This window comes from Nymphaea colorata, chromosome 11 (genome assembly GCF_008831285.2).
Source record: "Nymphaea colorata isolate Beijing-Zhang1983 chromosome 11, ASM883128v2, whole genome shotgun sequence".
Classification (NCBI taxonomy): Eukaryota; Viridiplantae; Streptophyta; class Magnoliopsida; order Nymphaeales; family Nymphaeaceae; genus Nymphaea; species Nymphaea colorata.
The window spans coordinates 13,022,968-13,049,940 of NC_045148.1; the positions used below are offsets into that span (position 1 = coordinate 13,022,968).

The 26,973-nt window shown below is 40.7% G+C and overlaps 1 protein-coding gene across 1 annotated transcript in view; it reads left to right on the forward strand.

Annotated features, from left to right (window-relative positions):
* Nucleotides 1-24,804, forward strand: part of LOC116265020 (phytochrome-associated serine/threonine-protein phosphatase) — a 39,332-nt gene extending 14,528 nt beyond the window's left edge. Inside the window, exon 10 of the mRNA XM_031645533.2 lies at nucleotides 24,373-24,804. Within this exon, the coding sequence (XP_031501393.1) occupies nucleotides 24,373-24,456 (84 nt within the window). The 3' untranslated portion in view covers nucleotides 24,457-24,804. The remainder of the gene's footprint in view (nucleotides 1-24,372) is intronic.
* Nucleotides 24,805-26,973: the final 2,169 nt, after the last annotated feature.

Below are 26,973 nucleotides of genomic sequence, written 5' to 3' on the forward strand. Positions count from 1 at the left end.
CATCGATTTCCATTGTTAAATCATCGATTTTCAAAATAAAATCATTGATTAAACCATGGATTTGTGCATGGGTGGCTGATTCCCGTTGGAAGGAAAGAGGGCTTTTTAAATCGATGAAAATGAAGAAGAAGATGGAGACGAGGATGAGAATGAATATGATGAAGATTATGAATGAGGGTCGAGAGTGCTTTCATTTTATATGTATTAAGACTTATGGACCTTATGACTTATGAATCTATGTGTTTTTTATGAAGAACATATTATTCTTGATTTTTACTGATTTTTTATGAATTTTTCGATTTTTTTTTATTTATTAGAAAAAACGATATTATTACGATACGTTACGATATTTTACGATACGGCGTATTTTAAAGTCAGACCGATACGGCTTACGATACGTTTTTTACAACATTGGTTTGGAGAAAGAGGGTTTTCAAATTTCTTCTACTAAAGAGATGATAATGATGATGATGAAGGTTATGAATGAGACTGTTTTCGTTTATTATTTGCATTCAAATTGAACAATTTCATCGGTGACGACGTCCGGCGACGTCCAGTGGTGTCCGGCGATGTCCAGTGGCAGGCAGGTAAGTGTTTTTTTTTCTTTTCGATATTAGAACTTAGGGTTTCATTTTCTTGATTTGGTTTTTTTTTTTTTTGGATTTGCTGATTTAGGGATGGTTTTGTTTGAAGATTGGACGGTTAATTTGTTGTTCTTGAGCCTTAACTCTTGTTCAATGCTACAGATGATGGATTTAGCAGACTTTATTTTTGTGGACGTGCAAGTTATAATCTTGCAGCTCTTAAGTTTTCCATGATCTTCCATATAATCAACATAAATGTTAGTTGAATGTTGCTGAAAACCACGCTCTCCTAAGGCTTGCTTTTACCCCTTTTTGAGTGTGTATGCGTTCGTTCACTGAACTCATGTTTGGGTTTTGTATCTGTAGTGGCTTTGATTGTTATAAGGTGTGGTGCTTGGATGATGGCTTTGTTTGTAACTTTTTATGTTTTTTCTATCAGAGTTTATCTACAGTCAGCCTTCGGAGTCTATCGCAGTCTCCTGTTATTCTACTGTAATTTACGATTCTAAAAGTGAACCGTAAAAGCATATCGTTTTTAAAAATACAAGTGATATCTGGAGTTCCAATTTCATTTTTGTGCGTGTTTAGACTATCACTTATTATAGAAAAAGATACAATGAACCTTAGGAAATGTCTGTAATATAATTGGAATGACATATATGCTGGTTTCACATTTATATCAGTTTTGCAGATATTCTAAGTTGTTATGCTTCCTTATGCACTTATAATGTTGAGATGTTTCCCAAAAACTGTTTGGTAACTTATTCTTTTGTTTCTTAGTGTTAGTATTGATTTTGTTGAACTATTGTGTATTGTTTTACAATGTTTTGTGATAAACAATGTTTTGTTTGAGACTTTCTTACGAGATTGTAAGAGTGAACTAGTAATGTTTTTTTTTTTCATTTTATCATTTTTGAGAATATAAAATTTGTCGTACCCGCATACCCAAAATTTTCAAAGTTGCCGTGTCCGTACCCGTACTGCCGTACCTGCACCCATGTGACATAAATAACAATTAAAACTTGTTTTTTGATGTGTTATGGATCTTATGACTTATCATATAGATCAGTGTTACAAATTGTGTTTCTTGATGTCTTAGATATGTTGTGTTATCATATGATACTATGACTTGTTTGTGAAGTAACTTCATAGCTATAGTAAGCCTATAATTTTGTATGACATGTTTTTTTACATAGAACATATTTTTCTTGATTTTCCTGATTTTTTAAAATTTTTCTCTATGTTTTCTGTTTTTTATTTTTTAAATTAAAAAATTTTTTACGATATGATACGATACTTTAAGAAACATCGTATCTATTGGCTGGACTGATACGGCTCATGCTACATATTTTGCAACATTGCCCCACATAGTATTCTGATTATTGCTTTACCGTCCCTAAGTGGGGTGGAAATCATCCATTAGGATTGGCCACCAAGAGTCTTTCTAGGAGATGCACTCTGCTTGTCAACCTAGCCTACAAATCGAGGTTGATTTCTTTCCCATGATTTATTACTTCCAACTATTCTCTAAAAGCATGGGAATATTGTTTTCGATAAACACATTTTTAATCTTCAATTTAGAAAACCTTTGTCGTCTTATTTTAAATATTCTCCCAAAGCACCCTATGATAAAGATTGAGGGCAAAATGGAGAATATTTCCCTAAATTGGGCAATTCATCCCTGCTTCATTCAATAGTGCCACATATCAAGTCCAAAGTAATTTTCAATATTTTTGTTTTATTTATTTTTTATACATTATTTATTTTTTTCCAAATTGACTTTTCTAATGGAGACAATTCAGGTCATTTTGGCACTTGTTGTAAGCATGACTAGGAAATTAGTCAAAATTGATGTCAAAAATGCATTTTTTCATTAAAAAAAATGTACATGGAGCAACCACCTAAAGGTCTCGAACAAGCCTCTAGGTTTTATTTGTTTTTATAAATTATTTATTTTTTTCCAAATTGACTTTTTGAATGGAGACAATTCAGGTCATTTTGGCACTTGTAAGCATGACTAGGAAATTAGTCAAAATTGATGTCAAAAATGCATTTTTTCGTTGAAAGAAAAAGTGTACCTGGAGCAACCACCTAACGGTCTCAAACAAGCCTCTAGGTTTTGGTTTGACAGTTTTCCGTTGATATCCAAAAGCATGACTTTCAATGATCACAACTAGATCATTCGTTGTTTATTTATAGTAAGTGTGGTGTCATTATTCTTCTCCTAATCTACATTGACAATATTATCATCGCCAAAAACTCGGAAAAAAACCTATAGATGCTGTAATGAAATTGCTAAATTAGAGGTTCAAAATGAAAGATCTTGGGAACTTGGGATACTTCCTTGGCGTAGAAGTTTGTAGGAACACGAACACAGAGAAGAGAAAACGAGGAACACATGTAACATGGAAAAACCCTCAACAAGAGGAAAAAAACCACGATTGAGGAGGAGCTGGTGCCCACTAGCAGCCAGCCACTCTCTCTCTTAAGATTTCATTACTCATAAGGATCAGGGTTACACGACTTAAGTAATGCCCAACAAAGGCTACAAGATGGATCGGGTATGGACCCAGACCCGGTCCCGAGACTCGTCTAACATACTTCTAACACTCCCCCTCAAGTTGGGCATACATATCAAACATGCCCAACTTGGATACATTCCTCTCGAACAAAGTCGACGATAGAGCTTTCGTCAAAACATCGGCGGTTTGGTCTTCAGACTTCATATAAGGTAGGATTAATTCCTTAGCATCAACCCTTTCACGAATGAAGTGACAGTCAATCTCAACATGTTTTGTTCTGTCGTGTAGAACAGGGTTGTTGGCTAAATTGATTGCAGACTTGTTATCACAGTACATCTTCATAGGTCCTTCAATCTTTATTCCAATATCAGTCAGCAATATTTTCAATCATGGTAACTCTGACACTCCCATAGCAACGACTCTATATTCTGCCTCTGCACTAGATCGAGAACATACATCCTGTCTCTTGCTCCTCCATACGACAAGGTTTTTCCCAAGAAGACACAATACCCTGTAGTAGACCGTCTGGTATCAGCACAACCTGCCCAGTCTGCATCTGAATACCCCTCGATCTCTACAGTCTCTTGTTTCACATACAAGAGTCCCTTGCCAGGATTTCTCTTCAAGTAACATAATACACTGTCCACAGCCTTCAAATGTGCATCAGTAGGTGCATGCATGAATGGACTCAATACATTCACCGCAAAAGTGATATCTGGTTTTGTGAGGTAAGATAAATCAACTTCCCAACCAGACGTTGATATCTTCCCTTAGCTTCTTCACAGAGCAGCTCTCCATCTCTAAGACTCAACTTGTGTCCAGTGTCAAGTGGGGTAGAAGCAGGTCTACACCCCAATTTACCAGTCTCTTCCAATAGATCTAATGTGTATTTCCTTTGGTTTAGCACAAGGCCGGTACTAAATCTAGCAATCTCAATACCAAGAAAGTACCTCAGCTTGCCAAGATCCTTGAGATCAAATTCTGTAGCCAGCAACCCTTTTAACTTGATGATCTCCTCCTCATCATTACCTGTGACAATCATGTCATCCACATAGACAAGTAAAAGAGTGACCCTGTTCTTTTTTTTCTTCACAAACAGAATGTGGTTTCCATTCCCTTGATTGTACCCATGATGTCGCATCACATGTCTCAGTCGTTCGAACCATGATCTGGGCGACTGCTTGAGACCATATAAGGCATTTTTCAGCTTACAACATTTCTCTGGTTCTTCTTATGCTGGAGGCATACGCATATACACTTCTTCTTCGAGATCACCATTGAGGGAAGACATTCTTAACGTCAAGTTGGTACATCTTCCACTCCTTCATCACAGTTAGGGATATAACAACTCTAACTGTCTTCATTTTTGCAACGGGAGCAAAGGTCTCCAAGTAATCAATCCCATATTTTTGGCTAAACCCCTTGGCCACAAGATGAGCTTTGTATCTTTCAACATTTCCATCTGGTTTGTACTTGATAGTATACACCCACTTGGATCCAACCAAGTGAGCCTCCTCAGGAATCTTCACAACTTCCCATGTCATGTTTCTTCTCAAGGCTTTCATTTCTTCTTGCATTGCATAAGTCCACTTGGGATCACTTTGAGCCTCAGCAACATTCCTGGGAATCATAGCCAAAGAAAGAGAAGATACAAAACATTTGTAGTCCTTGCTCAGTCTAGAATATGAAACAAAGTTACCAATAGGATGTTGAGTACATGACTTGACACCCTTTCGCAGGGCAATGGGAAGCTCTTCACTAGCAATAACAGTCTGAATTTCTTCTTCAACAGCTTGCTTCTGAGCATGACTTGGGTCATCAGGGAAGGACTAATTGGATTGGGAGTAAAATTCTCACCACCTGTCATCTCATCAATACGGACTCTTCGCCTAGAGTAAACTTGCCCAAACAGACGATCGCATTCCTCTCCTGCCCCAGTAGAACACTCTCCATTTTTCTTTTATTCATGCACCTCAATAGAAGAACCAACGGATTCACGCCTGTAGTCCAAAAAATCTGTAAACAGAATTTTCTGACTCGAAGAATACTCTTCCTTTGACATAGAATTCTCCCCCTGAAGAGGATTCTCACCAAAATAGGAAGCATGTTCAAGGAAAATGACATCTTTGGTAACATAGGCACGACCAGTGGAAGGGTTCCGACACTTATACCCTTTTTGAGTGGGAGAATAACATAGAAATATGCCCTTAATAGACCTTGGATCAAGCTTTTTAATGTGAGGACTATGATTGTGAATAAAGCAAACACAGCCAAAGACTCTTGGTGGAAGAGAGAAAGGTTCACGACTCCCCGGTAACATAGAGTGAGGCGTCTGCCCATTCAACACACGACTAGGCAAACGGTTTATAAGATACGTACTGGTCAACACAGCATCCCCCCAATACCTTTTTGGAACATGATGTTAAAAAAGAAGAGCTCGAGTCATATTCAATAACTGACGATTCTTTCGTTCAACAACTCCATTTTGAGGAGGAGTATAACTACAAGAAGTCTCATGAACAATTCCTTTTTTCCGAAAGAAGCTATCAACAGACTGACACATATACTCACAAGCATTGTCAAATCGAATGGTCTTAACAGATGCTCCATATTGAGTTTCCACATAAGCAATGAAAGTCTCTATGACAGTAGGAACTTCACTACGGTCTTTCAACAAGTAGACAATAGTGTTACGAGAACAATCATCTATAAAGGTGATAAAATACTGAAAACCATGACAAAAAGGAATCCCTGAAGGCCCCCACACATCAGAATGAATCATGGCAAATACCTCATTAGACCGATGGCTAGACAAAGGGTATAAAGCAATAACATGTTTGGCCAAGTGACAGACATCACATGACACTATAGTCATATCGAACCTGGAACATAAATCAAGAAACAATTGTCTAAGAAGTCCAAAAGGCAGGTGTCCAAGGCGCTCATGCCAACGTAGAATCAATTGAAGGGAGTCCTCTCTGTTCTTTGTTGCTTGACTGACTGGCGTCATGAGAGCTTGAGCAGTACGTATAGGTAAACGATATAGCTCGTCAGAAGTCAGACCAATCCCAATCCTCTTTCCTGTCACCAAGTCCTGCATAACACAGCGATCAGCAGAAAAGATAAGTTCGCAATTCAACTCCTTCGTGATCTTGCTAACCGACAAGAGGTTCAAGAGAAGATGGGGAACATGTAGAGCATTGTGGACTAAGAACTTGTTCAAAAGTGGGAGACTCCCTTTCCCAGCCACAGAGATAGAGGAACCATCAGCAAGAGAAACACGTTCCTTTCTTGATGAAAGCTTATACCCATGAAAGACTTTAGGATCGCCGGTCATGTGGTGAGTAGCGCCACTGTCGATGATCCACGCTCCCATACAGGAATCCGCCATCACGTTCACTCAACACAAATGCCTAATGGGCAGATGATGGTGGCAGCAATACAAAGAATATTCACAATATTTCAACAAGGAAGCATGCCTATTCCAAAAAAAAAAAAAAAAAGTACCCGTGAACTCGAAAGGTGAAAATGGGGTTTGGCTGCTCGAGGGTCTGGATTCATGCTTCCCTTGATTCTCCTAATCTTTGATTTTTTTGTTTTTTTTCAGAATGGTGAAAGGGGCTTTGCCGGACATCACCGGCTGCTAGACGTTATTGACTGCTTGGTGTCAATAACCCAGGATGGAGAAATGATGTCGAGTCAAACAAGTCAAGTTCCTATAACTAGAACTCAACTTGAGCATAAATGAGTAAGTTCAAGTCGAACCCGAGTTGAGTCGACCCATACATTCCTAGGCCCTGCTGCACCCAACCTCAGCAAGGTGTGGGACCCACTCCCACACATTGTAGTGCCTAGGATTGTGAGCCCAGTTAGCCAACTTTGAAAGTTCCTAGATTGTAGGTGCTTTCCCTTGTTTGAGCCAACGTGATCATCCCAAGAAGGAAACTCCTTTTTTCCCGCCAACACCTAACTCGACGAATGGGAGAGCCCTCTTTGAACTTGCATTCTTGAGATTTCTTGTTATTTTGTTCTAAATACTCGCCTTCTTATTGGTTGCTTTTCATTGTAATTGGGTGCCCTCCATAATTAAGCCCAATAACTTACCATTAAGCTTTGTCTTTCTTCTTCCTTAGTGGTGTATTTCCATCTTTAGCACCCTTTCCTTTCTTCTTGTCAAATCCCAATGTGATACAAGCCAGTCCCACTAGATCCTTCATTGGTCTTTGAGGTGCAACTCACCCTGTGAGCTCTCCAGAGAGGTGTTTTGTTTATCATGTGTTGCAACTTTGCAATAGAGCTCTTCTAGCTGTCACCAGCATCTCTCAAAGCATTGCTCTCCTATGCTTGCTAGAAGGGCTTCACCGATGGCCTTATGCTTGTCAACGTCTCATTCGGGTGCCACATCATCCCTTTAGCAAATAAAATATGTTCGAGGGCTTCTTAGACTGTATATTTTGATGTGGGGCCATATCTCATTGTTCATGTCTCTGGAAGTCGATATAGTATGATTTATGTTGATAATTATTTTTGTTATACCTGGATATGTTTCATGAAAATGAACTCAAAATTTTTTCTCGTCTCACCTTTTTTGTCTCTTTGGTCGAAAAATCAATTCTCCAAGTCTGACCAATTTTCCCAATATGATGGATGGGGTGAATTTATATCTAGTGACTTCAGATAATATATTTTCAGTAAAGAAATAAGGGAGAATGGTGTCCTATGTCACATGGGTATAGATACATAGTCCAGGTACTAGTACGGGTACTACCTGTACACACACACACACACTATATATATATATATATATATATATAATGATGACTTTAGCTATCTAGAGTTACCCAACCATCTAACTAAGGCTATCCATTTGATGTAAATGGATAGTTGAGAGAAAAACATGGAGAAAAAAGTGAGAATTAATACTAGATGATGAAAATGCTCATCATCTTTTTTTTTTTCTTAACCATCCATCCTGCTATATCAGATGGTCCTGGTTAGATGGCGGGGTGACTTTAAGCCAATAAACATATAAATTCATTGTTTACATTTATAAAATATATATTACTGAAAAAATGCTATAAAATAGATCAAAAACTAAAAAAATATATCAAAAAAATTACAAAAAATTAAGTCTGTCACGTCCAAGCAGTGTGCAGTACTAGCACCAGTGTCGTGTCATCTCAACATGGTACTTCTATCTTTCAGAAGTGTTTGTGTTGTATAGATGGTATCTTATATGCATACACCTTAACAACATGGGATTATTAAACAGAAACATAAGCACATTGTTGAACTTGAAAGTGCAAAGAGCATGCATGAGACTGATCTCCTCATCTCCTTATAACGTAGAAGCATTTCATCTTGTCGTATATTTGATCATCAGATTACATATGATGTAGTTTGAAGATAAAACTCAATATTGTACATTGTTTGGCGTCCATCAAACTTTTTATTACTTGCATGTTTTTGGAAGTGCTCGCTATGTACATATTGATGGATCCTAGACACCTAAATTTCAAGACAAAGCTTTCATGTATAGGCTTGTGGGTTATGCTGATGAGTATAAAGGATGGTGGTGCCAGTGATACAACCCTGTTCGCAAATCGGTGAAAATGTTGCATAATGTTGTTTTTGATGAACTGAAATTTGGTTAGTGCTATGAAGAGAGTCATGGATCAAGACCAATGGTTAGGGTCTATTAACCATGGCTGAATGCAAAACTCTTTGCTAGTATTGAGGGGGGTTGTTACCACAGGTGCCTACAACAACAAGGACATGCTACATAAGTTTCGGAGTTGGTCTCCCAAGAAAGCCCATTAGCATTAAGTAGATTCAAGGGTATCACTCACACTTGTTGAGGGAGAGAAACCTTGATCTTGCCAACGGTTCATGTTCAAGACCTACTTCTTCAACTTTGTCTCATGTCCCCGATTTGTTGTTCTATATGTTCTCGTCATCCAATTGAAAAATGGGTGGGGTGACAATTTTCCCATAGAATTTCAGTCATTCTTAGCTGCTATGAATGAGGAGTGATGGATCAATTACATTTTATCAAACTACCAATTCCAGGAAGTTGTTTGAATTTATGAATGATTAGATTGAAGCTCTTCATGAATGTTGTATTTGGGAGATTGCAGTATGAGATCTCTCCTTGTCACCTTAGGTTTCCATTTTTTTCTAAAGATTATGGTAGAATTATATTGTTTTGCAAGCATGGCAATGGTGCACAAGGGTGAATGAAAATGATCAATTCCAATTTATAGGTGTAGAATTATGGATATCGAAGAAGAGGAGAAACATTGATTTAATATGGAAAACCCTTCAAAACTGAAAGAAAAAACACGACAGAGGTGAATGAACAACGCTCACTAGCTGCAGTCCTCTCACTCTTAATTTCATTAAAAAACAAATTAGGGTTAAAAACACCCCTCTTAAGTGACGACAGTCACCACACTTAAGAGTTTGACAGGTCGGGTTTGGATCAGCGACCCGTCTAGATACAAAATCGTTAACATTCTCCCTTAAGTTGGGTTCAAACTTGCCCAACTTGCTTACATTCTTCTCAAACTGAGTAGACAACAAAGCTTTTGTTCACACATTTGCAACTTGATAATCAGACTTCATATATGGTAAGACAAGCTCTTCAGAGTCAATTCTCTCACGAATGAAACGTCGATCAATCTCCACATGCTTGGATCAATCTCCACATGCTTGGTCCTATCATGTAACATTGGATTGTTTGCAAGATTTATATCTGACTTATTATCGCAGTATATCTTCATAGCTATCAACTATCAACACTTTTAGCCACAATAATTTTAGAAACTCCCATGGCGACAGCACGTACTCAGCCTCGACACTCAAACGGGAACAAACATTTTTCCTTTTACTTCTCCACACCACCAAGTTACCTCCCAAATAGACACAATAACTAATGGTAGACCTTGTATCAATGCAGTGAACCCAGTTAGCATCAGAATATCCTTTAATGTTCAACTGATCTTGTCTCACACATAGAAGGCCCGTACTAGGATTCTTCTTCAGATAGCACAAGATTCTTTCAGCAGCTTCCCAATGAGCATTAGTAACAGCATGCATGAATTGACTCATCACATTCACGGTAAAGGTGATGTCGGGTCTAGTGAGAGTTAGGTAATCCCAACTAACCACTCCGATGTTTCCCTTTAGCTTCATCATTGTTGCAGCCTTGAAACGTGGAGAGAGAGAGAGAGAGGGCTGAAGACGTGAGAGTTGAGAAGAAAAAGAACTCATCCAATTCACTAACCCTAATCTCTATTATAAAGAGATTAGGGTAGAAAGAAGATTTACAGATTACATCAATCTAAAATAAAGAAAATATTAAAGAGATCTTATAACTCTTTAATATTACAAAGAACCACCTAGAAACATAAACATTCTTTTTTCAACACTCCCCCTCAAGTTGGAGCATACATATTAAACATGCTCAGCTTGTCACAACATTTAGAGAAATCACCAATAGGGAGAGCTTTGGTGAAGACATCTGCAGCCTGGTCTTCTGAAGGGACATGAATAGTGGCAATGGTTCCTCCTTGAACGAGATCCCGAATGTAATGACAGTCAACCTCAATATGTTTAGTTCTCTTATGGAAAACTGGATTATTAGCAATGTATGTAGCTGCACGATTGTCACAATACATCTTCATGGGAAGTGGAAGTGACACATTTAGGCTAGATAGCATGGATCTAACCCAAGTCATTTCTGTTGCAGTTTGAGCTATACCTCTATATTCAGATTCTGCACTAGATCTTGACACCACGCCTTGTTTTTTACTTCTCCATGATATGAGGTTGCTTCCCACAAATACACAAAATCCTGTGGTAGATTTTTTGTCCTCGACTGAGCCAACATAGTCAGCATCACTATAGGCTTCCACTTCCAGAGTCTTGCCTTTTGTGAACAAAAGGCCTTTGCCAGGAGACGATTTCAGATATTTCACCACCATCAAAGCAGCATCCCAATGAACTTTCCTTGGTTTTTCCATAAATTGACTTAGCTTTCCCACTGCAAAACTAATGTCTGGTCTTGTCACAGTAACATAGAGTAGTTTTCCAATAAGAGATCTATAAGATCTAGAATCCACTAATTTTGTTTGGTCATCATGAAGGTGTATACGTGGATTCATAGGCAAATTAGCCGGTTTAGCTCCTAGCATCCCTGTGTCCTGCAATAAATCAAGAACATACTTCCGTTGAGAGAGAACAACACTCTCCTTATTGCGAGCAACTTCTATTCCCAAGAAGTATCGAAGTAGATCAAGATCTTTCGTCACAAAGTGTTTTTAAAGAAACAGTTTTGCATCATATACCTCTGGAAGTCTTCTTGATAAACAGAGAATGATCAATAGGAGATCTCACAAAGCCACACTTTGAGACTACCTCGGAAAACTTGTGAAACCACGCACAAGGACTCTGCTTGAGTCCATAAATAGCTTTCTTCAGCTTGCACACTTTGCCACACTCCTCCTGTCGTTCAAATCCTGGTGGTTATTGCATATAGACAGTCTCATCGAGATCACCGTACAAAAAGGCGTTTTTGACATCCAGTTGATACATGTGCCAATCATGGTGGACAGCCACAGAAATGATAAGACGAATGGTTCCCAACCGAGCAACTGGAGAGAAGGTCTCAAAGAAATCCACACCGTAGGTCTGCGTGTAGCCCTTAGCAACCAATCGAGCTTTGTATCGTTCCATAGAACCATCAGAATTATATTTCACTGTGAATACCCACTTTGAGCCAACAATATCACAACCAGAAGGAGGATCAATAAGTTCCCAAGTGCCTTTTTGCACTAAGGCATCCATCTCATCTTGCATAGCTCGTCTCCATTGGGTGTCTAATAAAGTCTGCTGGTGACACGTAGGAACTGTATGAGCAGCCAGAGCTTGAATGAACTGTTGCATATTTTTACCAACACCATCAGGAGACACAAAATGAGATATAGGATGTAAAGTACATTGTCGCCTGCCTTTGCGAAGAGCAATAGGTAAGTCTTGACAGGGATCAGAATGACTAGGGCTATGCACTTCAGATGTACTTACTTCCTGAGAAACCGTTGGTGAAGGATTATGAGAAGGGTCTTGTCGACGTGTGGAGACCAGCGGAGGATCATGAAACTTGGACACTACAGTAGAAGGAGATTCAGAAGGAAACAACTCCAAAGGAATAGGAGGAATAGGTAGTGGGTCTGGTGATGGTGGCATCTCAGGAAGGATGGAAGAGGAGCTATAATAAGGCTGAGACTCAAAGAATGTGACATCCGCACTGATATACTCCTTTTGAGTTAAGGGATCAAAGCATTTGTAGCCCTTATGGTTTCTGGAGTAGCCTATAAAGATACACTTAATGGCTTGGGCTCCCAATTTATCACGTGTGGGTCCAAGTATGTGAACGAAGCATGTGCAACCAAATACTTTGGGAGCCACTAGAAATGAAGGTCGTTGTGGATGCACAAGTTTAATGGGAACCTTGTTGTCAATGGAGGATGAGGGTAAACGGTTGGTTAAGTAACAGGCCGTGAGGATGGCATCTCCCCAAAAAGGTGCAGGTAACTTGGTATGAAGCATTAGGGAACGAGCCACATTTAGGAGTTGGCGATGTTTACGTTCAACTACTCCATTTTGTTGGGAGGTATTAGGACAAGTAAACTGAGGAAAAATGCCATTATAGGAGTAAAACTTCATTAAGGTTGAGGCTTTGAACCCAAGGGCGTTATCAGTGCGAATGTTTTTAACAAGAATACCAAACTGTGTCTTTATTTCAATAATAAGATTTTTGAGAATACATACTACTTCAGACCTTTCCTTCAAAAAGAAGACCCAAGTGACTCGAGAATAATCATCAACAATGACAAGAAAATACCGAAATCTTGACCTACTAGCAACTCTGCTAGGACCCCACACATCAGCATGAAGAAGATCAAATAGTCTACAACTGGACGGACAAAGACTCGATGAACAATGGCTACGGGTGTATTTGCCAAGTTGACAGGCTTCACACTGGAACAACTCTGGTATTGAAAGCTGAGGAAGAAGGTGACGGAACTTGGAGACAGATGGATGACCAAGTCTGAGATGCCACTGGAAAGAGGAGGACAGTGAGGTGATCGATGATGCTGCAATACCCACTGGATCCGTTAGGAAGTAGATGCCCCCTTTCTCATAGCCTCCACCAATCATCTTCCCAGTTTGCAAGTCCTGAAATGAACATAAACCATAGTCAAATGTAACACGACAGTGTAAGTCATTAATCAATTGTCCAACTGATAACAAATTTGTTGGGAATTTAGGAGCATATAACACATTAAGAATGGTCATAGACTGAGAAATCTTGATATCACCATAACCTAGAATAGGTGACCATCTACCATCTGCAAGTTTCACATGACGTGCCTGAGGCAACATGTGTAGCACAATAAACATAGAATGTTTACTACAAAAGTGACTCGATGCTCCGGAATCAATAATCCAAGTAGTACCTGTATCATGTGAGACACTATCAATAGACATCGCACTGTCTATCATGACTGTAGAGGCCGACGGCTGGGAAGATCTGAGTGCTAGGAAGTCCTCATACTCAGACTTGTTGATACTCACTGTCACTGTTTCAGGGTGAGAAGGAGATAAAGACCTATCTACAATTGATAAAGCTGTCTGAACAGACCCAATAGGAAATGGTAAAGAATTCTTGTCCTGCTTAGATGCAACATTTCTTCCTAGAGATGCACCGGAAGGACGACCATGTTTATCCCAATATCTGTCTTCTAAATGTCCTATTTTACCACAATAGGTGCATTGAAATCTTCCCCTACCTCCTCCTGACCCACGACCAATGCCTCTACCCCTGAATGAACCGCTTCCACGACCTCCTGAGGCTACCAAGGCCGAAGCCTGTAAGTCACTAAAGGGCTGAGAAAGGGTCACAGCAAGACGACTGAGTCTGTTGTAGGCGTCGGGTAGGTCAAGGATTTCTGCTCCAGTCAACATCTGAGCCTTTGCTACAACATATTCAGGAGAGAGACCCTGTAAAAACTTCGCAACCATAGACTGTTCACCATGAGTTTTATGACATGTTGGACATGGGGGACGTAATGCTTTAAGTCGTTCATAGATGGACTTGAGGGAAGCGAAGTACTGAGCAAGACTTTGATCACCCTGTTGCAAATTAAGTAATTCTTCCTCTACTTGCAATATCTTACTAACATTCTTGTCATTTGAGTTAGTTTGTTTCAAGAAATCTCACATTTGTTTGGCCGAGGTATAGTATGCAATAGTTGATGCGATTTGTGGTTGCACACTATTTATGATCCATGACAATATTATTATCTCAATTCCATGAAGCATATTTTCCACTCTTTTCGACAGACTCATTTTCTTCTATAACGTGCTCTTTTTCATGTCCAATCACTGACATCATAAACACACGAGACCAAATCTCATAGTTAGATCCATCTAACTTTACCGTAGAACCATAAGAGAATGGGTTTTCTCCACGTTTAACCTCATGAGAAAAATCAGTCCTGAAATTTTCAGCCATTGCAAATTTATCCACAAGGGATCAACCACCACAGAGAAATTATATATATATATAGTGAAAAAGAGACTGATCAGCAAGACCAAACTCCCCACACAGCCACGTTAGATGCACAAGAGCAGGCAAACCGCTGTCCAACTGTTGACCGCAACCCACGGCCAACAAAAAACGGCAATCTGGAAAAAAAAAACCAGAACAGGGCTGAATCTTCTAAAATTTGCCAAAATTCATTCAGAGCTCGGATCGAGCTGAATTTTGGATGAAGCTTGCTGGGATGATTATCTACAGACGCCCAAAATATGGGGGGCAAATGCCCACCCTAAGGTCCACTCGTTGTCAAGGCAAGAAGCTGGACTGTCGCCTGTCACAGGCTGTTTCAGAAGAGGGCAGGGCAGCTCGAGCTAGGACAGAACAGGGTGTCTCGAGCTCCTCCTCACAATCTCAGCAGGAAACAAGCAAATCCAGTCTTAACCAACCAACAACTTATCTATTTATGTATCTAACGCAGTTGTACCACACATTAATTTTCACACATCATGGATAACGACATCAGATAAATGTAGTCAACGTAAACTACCACAAAAAAATCATAAAGAGCAGTCCTCCACTTGGCTGCCTTGATCATAGACCACATCAACCCATAAGAGTCCAGACGACTGGAGTCTATTCACGCATACTTCCTAGCGTGAATAGATTCCTCCACCTAGTTCTGTTGCTGGAAATCAATCAACTAGAACAGATGTGAAGAGAAGAAGGAAGAGACAGAAGAAGAGGAAGGAGAACAAGACGGTGGAAGAGATAACCTGAGAAGGAGAAGGAGGGTCGCCGGCTGTTCACGTCACGTCGCCAGATTCACGGACGTCTGCAGCCTATCGCCGGCTGTTCAAGTTGCGTCGCCAGTCACGTCCCGCTCTGATACCATGTTGCAGCCTTGAAACGTGGAGAGAGAGAGAGAGAGGGCTGAAGACGTGAGAGTTGAGAAGAAAAAGAACTCATCCAATTCACTAACCCTAATCTCTATTATAAAGAGATTAGGGTAGAAAAAAGATTTACAAATTACATGAATCTAAAATAAAGAAAATATTAAAGAGATCTTATAACTCTTTAATATTACAAAAAACCACCTAGAAACATAAACATTCTTATTTCAACAATCATGAAGCAACTTATCATTTTAATACTGATCTTATGAAATCCATTGGAGTAGGATATTGTTAGCAGCCAAGTTTCCCCATCTCTTTCAACAAGTCAAGAATGTACTTTCTTTCAATGTTATCTGTATCGTACGATACGGATGCGTATCGTACGATACGGACGCGTATCGTACGATACGTATAGTATAGGTCTTAAAGACCTATACGATACGCCTACGATAAACGATATGGCTGTGTATCGTAGGCGTATCGCCCGTATCGTGCGATACGGGGAAATTTTTTAAAAAAGGGCCCCAACGTCCCCTTTTTTGCGTCTTCTTGTATATACGCTCTTCTCTCTCTCTCTCTTTTTTTGTTTCTAAACACTTCAAGAGACGTGGGAGGGAGAGATTTTCCTCATTTGCATCAAGTTTTGCGTGCGAGAAAAGGTTTCTTTCTCGTAGAGGGCACGGCGGGAAGCTTGGAGAGGGAGGGTTTTTTGGTGACATTCCGTTTGCAACAGAGGGGATAGAAGAAACACTTAATGAAGAAAATGAAGATAATAATGAAGAATGAAGAATGAAGAATGAAGATTATGATGCAGATGACGATTGACGAGGCTTTTTGTTGAATCATGAAAGATGATAACTATGTCTATATGTTTTGACTTCTGAACTTATGAATTGTGATGTAATCAAATACTCTTCGGCTGCTTAGTATGTTATTTTGATTTTTGAATATCTGATTTCTTATTTTGGAATTTGTTATTCATATTCATACTTCATACTTTCATAGTTCATACTTTATATACATGAATGATGAATGTTCCTTTACATACATTTTTCTTGATTTTTTCTGATTTTTGCTTGTTTTTTCATATTTTTTTAGAATTTTTCTTATTTTTTTGTATTTTTTATAATTTTTTAATATTTTTTACAAATTAAAAAATTAATTATACAATACGTTACGATACATGGCGTATCGGTCGGCTCGACCGATATGCGATACGATACGCCAGTGATAACATTGCTTTCTTTGATTCATGACAAGGCCAATACTTGACCTAACCATTTCTATACCAGGGAAGTATCTTAACTTTCCAAAGTCTTTGAGATCAAACTCTAAAATTGACATCTTTTTGAGCCCTGTAACCTCTTCTTCATCATCACCTGTAACTATCATGTCATCCACATAAACTAAAAGAAGAGCAGCATTATTCTATTCAGGTTTTGACCTAGTTGTCTTCAAGATACCACGTTTCCCATAGGAATCAATTTCAGTAGATTGTTTCTTTTTTCCATTTATGTAGGTAATCCAGCCACGACCAGCAATTCCCATCATAATGGCTGCAAACCAACGAAGGTAATTGTCCTCGGTCAAGCAAATGGTTGTGACCTGGATAGGAAAATGATCTGATTTTTGCGACATACAATCCATCCTTTCTGAAACAACCCGACCCATTCTTGGGCTCGGGCCCTTGGTTCGGCGGATCCCAACCTACCCCCTAGCAATTTCGGTTCCAACCTCAAATAGGCTAAGAATCAGGACAACCATCTATTTAATAATTCCCTTTATAAGACCTTGAAGTTCCTTCACAATCTTCAATTTGAGACTAAATTTTTAGTGTGTGTTACAATTCACTCCCCCCCCCCCCCTTAAGGTACACGCGTCCGCGTGTGTGGGACCCTAGGTCCGAGTGTTAAACCGGCTCTGATACCACTATAACAACCCAACCTACTTCTAGGCTCGGGCTCCTGGTTCGGCGGATCCCAATCGCCCCCTAGCAGTTTCGACTCTAATCCCAAAAAGGCTAAGAACTAGGGCAACCATATATTTAATAACCCCCTTTTATAAGCCCGTGAAGATCCCTCACAATCTTCTATACATGATTAAATTTTTGGGGTGTGTTACACTTTCAGTTGAGCTATCCCCTTTCTGCTTAGCAGCCATCAGGCGTAATGGAAATCACGACGCACATAAACTAGGTGATGCTGACCTGGTCCAGTCTGCAGCTCCAGACCTGCACACAAAAGACAACACCACTTCCGGCGATGCAAGAGAACCTACTCCAGTCTGCAGCACATTACTGCACACAATTGAAGCCCTCACTGCTGCCACCGCCTGTGCCATGCAACAATCAATCCTCAACTTTCTTTTGGCAATATTTAGGGATTCCGGCAACCAGCAATCCTCAACTTTCTTCTGGCAATATTTAGGGATTCCGGCCAGAAAATATATTTATGATCATGCTTGTGTGGCTCTCATAAAAAAATCAATAGATAAAGCGATTCGACATGCCCAAACTAGATTGATTTTAGATGTTTTGAGTCTTTTGACTGTGCATGGTATCATCAAACAAAGAAATCCATTGAGGCAGATGTTCTCTAGTGACAAGTGGGCTGATTCTTCGTGTGCATGTAATAGAAGATCTTGTGCAAATGTGGATATTATATTCTGTAATAAATTTTGAATCATGTGTAAAGTTCTTGAAGATCCAAGGCTGCTTGATAGCAATGATAGGCCTTCCATTGCTCAGTTATGGATAGAGCAAAATGGACCGCTGGAGACAAGCTAAAGGGAAAAAGAAAAGATGTTAAATATGCAAGGAAGTTATCCAAAATCCACAAAGGTAACAGTTTGATTTTGAGGAAGTTATCCAAAATCTGCATAGGTTTTAATGAATATATATAGATTCCCAAAGGCAAGTTATCTGAAATCCACAAAGGTGACAAGTTAACAGAACGTTGTTCAACGTTAGGGTCCTAGTTCTTGTCATTGCATTTAACAACCCTCACATGTCCACCTAATGCAACATCGTAATTAGCAAAATTTCTTTCAGGCATCTCATCAAACAGCTTCCTCACCATGTACACCAAAAGGTTATTCATAAAGAACAATATAAAGCCTTACAAAATACTGTGCCTATGCATACCAGAGTGGTGCCTACAGCTGAGAAGCTGCCATGAGCAGACCTGCATATCTGAAAGGCAGGAGGAGAGAACAAGCGTTGTGAACAAAGGACAGACATAGCTACTGCCATTGATTCCTCTCTTTACTGGGAACTGAGAGGCATTGCTAGTGTCATCTGATCATTGAATTATCCAAAAACTTGAATTGGTTTTTGAGTCTAGGCAGGACTGATTTCATGTCATGCTGCTCAGAGCTAGCATGGGATGACAAGAGGTTTGGGAAAGAAGAATTGTACAAATTACCTTTTTGGAAGATGAGAGAAAGCATTTGCTTCAGTGATGCTATGGTCTCTCAGCTTTATAGTTTGTAGATTATAAATGAAAAAATCATGGTCTTCTTTGATATGGAAAGATGTCGACGATGGAGCGCTCACAGGTCAACGCCGAAGCCCTGCACAGGCGCCATCCAAGCCGCTGTCACCGCCAGCCTTCGTGACGCCCTCCAATCTAACCGCATTCCGCCCGGCCCACCTGCGACCCTCTCACGCTGTCGCCGGCTATTCCTTCCTTGGCACGCCTGGCGCCGGCCACGACACACTGTCGGGCATGGGTCTCCACGGCCACCCACGCAACGGCAGCATGGTGGGAACCGTTCTGCCTTCACAGTAGCCAGATGCCAGTGGTGGCTTTGGCATTCGCTTCAATGGGGATGACTTGCTCAGTTGGATCTTCAAGGCCAAACAGTTCTTTGAGTGCCAAGGAATTTTGGAGACCATGAAAGTAAGTCACTGCTATGAATTTTGAAGGGCTTGTCATCCGGTGGTTTCGATGGTTGGTATCGCAACAAGGATGACCCGATTGGCAGGGACTGGTGGCCGCCATAATGGCTCGCTTTGGACCGTCGATATATGTGGACTATAATGCAGCACTTTCTAAGAATTAAGATACACTAGAAGGAAGTGTTGTGGAATACCAAGAACAGTTTGAGGAAATCTCCTTGCACGCACTAGTAGGAAAAGAGGTGCCTCAATTGATGTGGGTTTAAGGACGACTCAGATGCAGATTGGTGAGTGTGCTGGTCGATACAGTTTCTACTCACAACTTTATCTGTGAGAAGTCTGCGAAGGCACTGGGTTGCAAGATCGATACACAACCTGTGTTTGATGTGGTGGTAGGGGATAAAGAATGTTGCAATAAAGAAAGGTTGGAAATTCAAGGCCATTGCTTTCCTGTGTAGCTGTACACGTTAGCCATGGTAGGCATCGACCTTGTTTTGGGCATGCATTGGTTATAGGGGCTTGGCGAGGTGGTGTGGGACTTTGTTGGCATGCGGATGCACTTTACACAACGTGATGGCCGTCGACTCACATTATCGGCCAACACACGACCAGCGGCTACGGAAATGACTAGTTGCAAGATGTTGAGGGTAGCGACCCCAAACCTTGTCCTACTCATGAGTCAGGCAGGACGACTCATGCAGGACCGAACGAAAAATCGAGAAGCACACCGACGATAGATGGGGTACGTTTATCCTCACTCCTCAGTGAGTTTTCTGATGTTTTTGCAGTACCTCACGGGTTGCCGCTGCAGCACTCATGAGACCGCAGGATCGACCTTAAGCCTGGGGCGACTGCTGTCAAGCAATGTCCCTATTGGTTCAACTCGTTCCAACGGAAGGTATTCACGCAACTAGTACAAGAGATGCTAGCACAAGACATCATTCAGCCCAGTCGGAGCCCATTTGCTTCATCAGCATTACTCATGTGTAAGAAGGATGGAAGTTGGCGATTCTGCTTAGATTATCGGGCCCTCAACGCCATCACTGTCAAGGATCGATACATTCTTGTCGTGGAGGATCTTTTGGACGAGTTACAAAGAGCATTGTTCTTTTCCAAGCTCGACTTGCGAGCCGGCTACCATCAAATCAGAGTACTAGAGGCATGCCAAAGACCGCCTTTGATGCAAGAAGAATCAAGATTAACGGATCTTCCAACTGCACTCACAACTAAACTAAAGCTAAACTTAAACTAACTAAAAACTCAAGCAAAAATCAAACAAACAAGAAGAATAGAGAAAAAGAAAACTTGTATTTCATTTCTTTCAACTGATGATCCCTACAAAATGAACCAACGTCCCTTTATATAGAGGAAGGGATGGATTGCGGATCTGGATCCATTTACAAGTACTAAAAAAAAATATATCATTAGATCCAGTTACATGATTTGGTTATGCTTTCATCTTGCATCAACCTTCCTCACGCCCAATGGCCATTACGAGTTGCATGTAATGCCTTTTGGCCTCACCAACGTGCCGGCAACATTTCAGTCTCTCATGAATGATGTGTTTATGCCTTATCTACGCAGGTTTGTCCTTGTCGTTTTTTATGACATTTTGGTGTTTAACGCAGACGAGGAGGCACATTTCAACCATTTGCATGTCATTTTATCTCTCTTAAGGCAGCATGTCTTGCACGCCAAATTGTCCAAGTGCACGTTCAACATGTCTCACATTACTTAGTTGGGCCATGTAATTAGTCGAGGCAGTGTCTTGATGGAGGCAGATAAGGTGGCAGCAGTAAAGGAATGGCTGTCACCACGCACGGTCACCTTGGTTTGGCAGGATACTACCGACGGTTTGTACGTAACTTTGAAACCATAGCAGCCCCGTTGACAGAGTTGACAAATATGAACGGGTTCCATTGGGGTCCCCAAGCAAAAAAGGCATTTGAGGCATTAAGGCAAGCGATCACATTGGCACTGGTACTGAAAATGCTCAACTTCGATATCCCATTCGAAGTAGAGGCCGATGCTTCCGACATTGGCATTGGGGCTGTTTTAAGCCAGAACCAGCACCTACTCGCGACTTGCGTTCTTCAATCGCACCATGGGCTCTACTTTCCACAATAAATCAGCTTATGTCCGCGAGTTGATTGCTATCGTCTTGATTGTGTTGCGTTGGCGACACTATCTCTTGGGGCAACGCTTTGTAGTCTTCACAGATCACCATAGCCTGTGCTATACAGTAGGCAACTTTGCTCCCTGAGGTACAAAAGTGGGTATTAAAACTGATTAGCTTCAATTTTGAGATCAAGCACCGAAAGGGTAGGGACAACTTCGCCGCAGACGAACTGTCAAGAAGAGGTAAGTGAGAATCATCTGGTTAGTTTTTTGTTGCTATTTCTATACAGTGTGAGATTTGGGATCAGATAGTTCAGTCACACGGCACCACAGTCTGGGTTCAGCGCATTCGCACTGCAGTGGAGGATGACTCCACGCGCAAATACGGATATGAATGGAGGCCTCCTTATCTATACTTCCGGGATCACATTTATATACCCATCGCACAGACTTGCCAGGTACCCTGATAGTACATTTCCATGACTCCAAAGACGCAGGTCACAAAGGGGTGGAAGGGGCATGTCGCCGCCTATGGACTGCATTCTTTTGGCCAGGTATAAAACGACAAATTCGAGAGTATATTAAAGGGTGTGATATTTGCCAGCGTAACAAATATGAAACACAGAGACCAGCTGGGTTATTGCAGCCGTAACTAATTCCCGAGCATATTTGGGAAGATATTTTGATGGACTTCATCGAAGGCCTACCTTGGTCGTGCGGGAAATCAGTGGTGTTAATGGTGGTTGACCGGTTGTCCAAATATGCACATTTCATTGCTCTGAGTCACCCTTTCTCAGTCAAGACTGTTGCGCATGCCTTCCAAGAACACGTCAGGAAGCTACACCGCATGCCTCGGCCCATTATCAGTGATTGAGGTTCGGTGTTCCTTAGTGCATTTTGGAGAGTACTTCCACTTACAAGGCAGAAAACTAAAGATGAGTACGGCCTACCACCTGCAGATGGATGGACAAACAGAGGTAGTGAATCGCTGTGTAGAAACCTACCTCCGATGCTTCGTAGGGCAGCTTCCAAAGGCGTGGGCAGCTTATTTATCATGGGCAGAACTGACATACAACACCGGCTGGCACACTTTCACAAATACAACCCCCCTTTGAGGCTGTCTATGGGCGACCACCACCTGCGGTTCACTGTTACTTGCCGGGCACCGCACAAGACGACACAGTAGACACCCAGCTACGTTGCCGAGATGTCATCCTGAAGGACTTAAAGGTACATTTTTCTGCAGCCCGAAATGGCATGGTCATACAATACAATCGCTGCCATAGAGAAGTGACGTTTCAAGAGGGCGCTTGGGTATTCGTGAAGAGGCCCCCCACAGCGTACCACGCACTTGAGAGGAGCTGGACAGCAAAAACTGCTCTCTCGTTATGTTGGGCCCTACAAAATCAACCAAAGGGTAGGTAAACTTGCTTACGAGCTCCTACATCCTGAGGGAAGCTCTATACATCTGGTATTCCACGTATCCAAACTAAGGCTCTGTACCAACAGTTCCACCGCTGAAGATATCGAATCTGCTCCCATCTTAAAAGAAGCAATTGACCTTTCACCTTTTCGACACATCATCATGAGGAAGGTAAGGTGAATGCCAAGTGGCGTCACCAATGGCTTATCGAATGACTATCAAATGAAGATGCACCAGCAACGTGGGAAGATAGCGAGGGCATCACATCTCGTTTTCCATTATTCACACCTTAAGGACAAGGTGTTTTTCGAAATGGGAGTAATACGCTAGGCTCTGTTAGTACTGTTTTAAGTTATGTTTGGGTTTATTAGGAACCGGTTATGTTCAGTCAGATGGGATTAGGACCTTAGTAGGGACCTGCTTTGCGTTATGCTGTAATCCTTTTTTGGGTGTGATTAGCCCTAATGCAAGTTAGTATGATGTAGATTTCTCTCCCTCTTGTTCCCTTCCTCTTCCCCTCCGCACCAATTGGCTGAGATCCTTGGAGGCTATCAGAAGGGAGTCCTACGAGCAGTTTCAGCAAACAGCAATGATTTTTGAATCTCTAGTTGTGAGCAATGAGGAACGTTGGTAGGGTATATTCTCCCTCAACATTGATTGGAAGACACTCGGACCCCTTTGGTGCTGCTTTGTTCACCCGTTTTTTTTTAAGATAAACAGATACATGTATGTCAGATTCTTTCACCTCTTCTTTGATTGTAATCTCCACAGCATCAGGTAATGCTATCCTGGAGTGGGCCATCAAACTTGTTCATTGTCTTAGTGCTGTTAAATTCCTATAAATACTTAATTTTGTTTTACTGTTGTTAATGCATGTTATGAGGTTCTCAGTTTTTTATATGATTAGTCTTTGATCTTTTAGCTTAGTGAGCCATAATATGTGTTTCATTTTTAACACGAGGAAACCATACAGAGACTTAGTCACACTCCTGGCAGCGTAAAATCTCAATCTCGTGGTTCGTACTCCCCTATGCAAAGGGGAGTTGCTGACTGTGTTTCCTAACAGCCTAAGGCCAACCACTGCACCAATTAATGATTTTATCATTTGATCATCAACTTTTCTTTCTATTTTATTTTCTGTTAATGTTTAAATTTCCTGTTGATCATTTAGAGTTGTCTGGTCTCACTTGTCCCACATAGCCTGTAGGCGAGCCCTATTGCCTTGGTATCTAACACTTCAGTCTACATCGTTTGTTTCTATAGGTTTCTAAAAGGTTTCTTGATGTTCTTGTCTTTTTAAAGTCATGTTTTATTTCCTGAATTTTTCAGGAGAGGGAGGTGAAGTTCTTCACAGAGACCGAGGAAAACAATGCAATGAAAGGGCCAAGAACAGGAGTACCCTATTTCTTGTGATGAAGACTTGTTCTTTGCTGCTACGAGTTTACATTCTCCTGTACATCTTGCTGAACTGAGTGATTCATTGTGCTACGGAAGGCAGATTGATAAGAGCCTCAGACACTCGTCAGCTGCTTAATGAAATCCTTAATTTACGAGTTAGAAGTGTGTTAACGTCTTCTTTCTGCCTCCAGCGGTTTTGGAAGTCTCCAATGTATATTTTGTGGTTCTATTTATCAAAATCCTGCTATTCCTTGTGGTTTATGTAGTAGCATGGTTTCCATATTAGAAGTTCAAACAAGGATTTGTAGTTACCATGGTTAACAGGTATTCAGCATTCCAATTCAGTTTACTTATTTTTTTTCAGGATATCCTTCTGTACGTTCTCGATCTGGTGCTGGAAATTCTTTTTTGCTAGTCCTATGAGCTTTACTTACTGGATTATGAGTGAGCTCATTTGACTAATGAGTGGATAAGGGGAGCTTGAGCGAATACACCAAGTTGGCTCGTGTTGGGCTTGTTAACTTACTGGACCAGAGAGATGAGCTTGACGGAGTTGAACCAATTGAACCCTCTAGCTACTTGGTTCAATTCCCAGCCTTATAAGCATATATGGTGTGAGTCTGCTGTAGATTAGGGTTTGCACTTCTGATGGCCTCGTTGGAACTGGGTGACCTTATGTGAATTATAAAAGTGAGGGAGAGTCAATTTGTCCTTACGCCTGTTTGGTTGGAGGGAAAGGGAGGAAGGGAAAAGGAGGGAAAGGAAAGGAAAATAAAATTAAAGGGAAAGGAAGAGAAAGGGATGGGAAAGAAATGAAATGCTCAATTCTTCCATTTCCTTTCTTTTTCAATACCTTCAATTTTGGTGAGATTGGATTTACAACACTCTCCTTTCTTTTCTCTCTCATCGCAATCAAACAAACTTTTTCTCTTTTCCATTTTTTTAATTAGTCAACCAAACAAATGAGTGATTGTTCTTTCCCTCCAAACAAATAGGGTGTTTGTTACCCTAAGCCCCTTAGGGCGAGAGACAGAGAGGGAGAGAGCAGGCTCTTGGGTTCATGGTGATGCATGTATCAAGCTCAATAGCATGGCAGTTATCGGGCTTATTTTTGCTTTCTTTTATAACTCATGCACCTGATGAATGGGTGTGAGGTTTGCTCTTTTTGTATTGATACAGATGGTTGGAGATGTTCTCGGGACACTGTTGATATATCTATCAAACTTTTTTATGCTTCTCCCCTCCCTCCGCCTAAGCCCACGTCATGCCCTTTTATCAAATAAAAGGTGGACCTGCCTTCCTGGGGGCTTAGAAATGGTCATAAAGGGAAGCAAGCAGTGCCACTGGAAATAATTGCTGCTTCTTCTATAGCAAGTGCCACGGAGGAATCACTGCTTAAAGTCATGGAGTGGTTTCTTCAGCCCTTTACTATGTAATGATGTTTTGTATGACCACTTCCTGTCGAGCTGTGAAAAAAGAACAAATAAACGTTCCTTTCAACTTGCATCAACATCAATACTTTCCTTGAAAAAGAAAGTTCTGTCCAGAATGGATGTTTTGGTTCCTGGGGCCATTTACGAGATCCTAATCTTCTTTCGATTGCAGTATTTCCACTATAATTGGCAAGTCTCGAACTTTGGGGAATGGGTCTTCCTTCGCGAGCTTCCTACACATTTGAAATGATTGATAATCTCAATAACCTTTCTCTCTTTTTTTTTTTTGGTTTCAGTGATGAATACGTGGCCAAGGATGATGCTTTCTGGCTCATCACAAAACTTCTTCGTCAAATGTGAATTTCTTTCATGTACTTTTCACAATTAGGCTTTTATACAATATCTGCTGCCTTGAGAATAACGCGATAACGTACATGCCTTTTCCGTTGCCAACATTTTCTATTTCTTTCTTTAGGAATTTGCTAAACTAAAATTTTTTAGCGCCTGATCTGACCAAGCATGGCTAAAGTAACTATAGGTGAAGACTATTTTTATGAGATGGGACTATTTTGTCAACTTAATACCTTTTTCGAGGAAGTCAACTTAATTAATGCCTCTCATTAGCATAGGTTTCTGCATACTCGATTTTCATTCACAAGGAATAGCCCTAGTGTCTCTTGTCAAGGTAAGGCTATCATCTTATATGCCGCTGGTAGTTGTTGAAACTGCTTGTCGACTGTCGTTAACTGAGGATTTTCCGTGCATAGGCTTGTTTAGTAACATTGCATTTACATCTAAAACGACCTAAAATAATGCTCTGTGATGACATTAATTTAATTTAGGGCCAGCTATGCCTTCTAGCCGGATCAAATTTCATTTTTGCAAAAAGGTTGTTACTGTTTGCGGTAATCGCTTGTCCCCACTCTCTTTTGGGCGTGTATGCATAGGGCTAAAATAAAGCATTGCAGAAGGAGAAGGCGGCGAATGCTTTCATAGTAGTGTACTTTGGGAGGAGCAATTTTGAAGTGAATTTGAACATGCTCGGCTTCTTACTTTTAGCATAAAAAGTTATGTGAAAAGGTCAAGCCTCAATATGGAG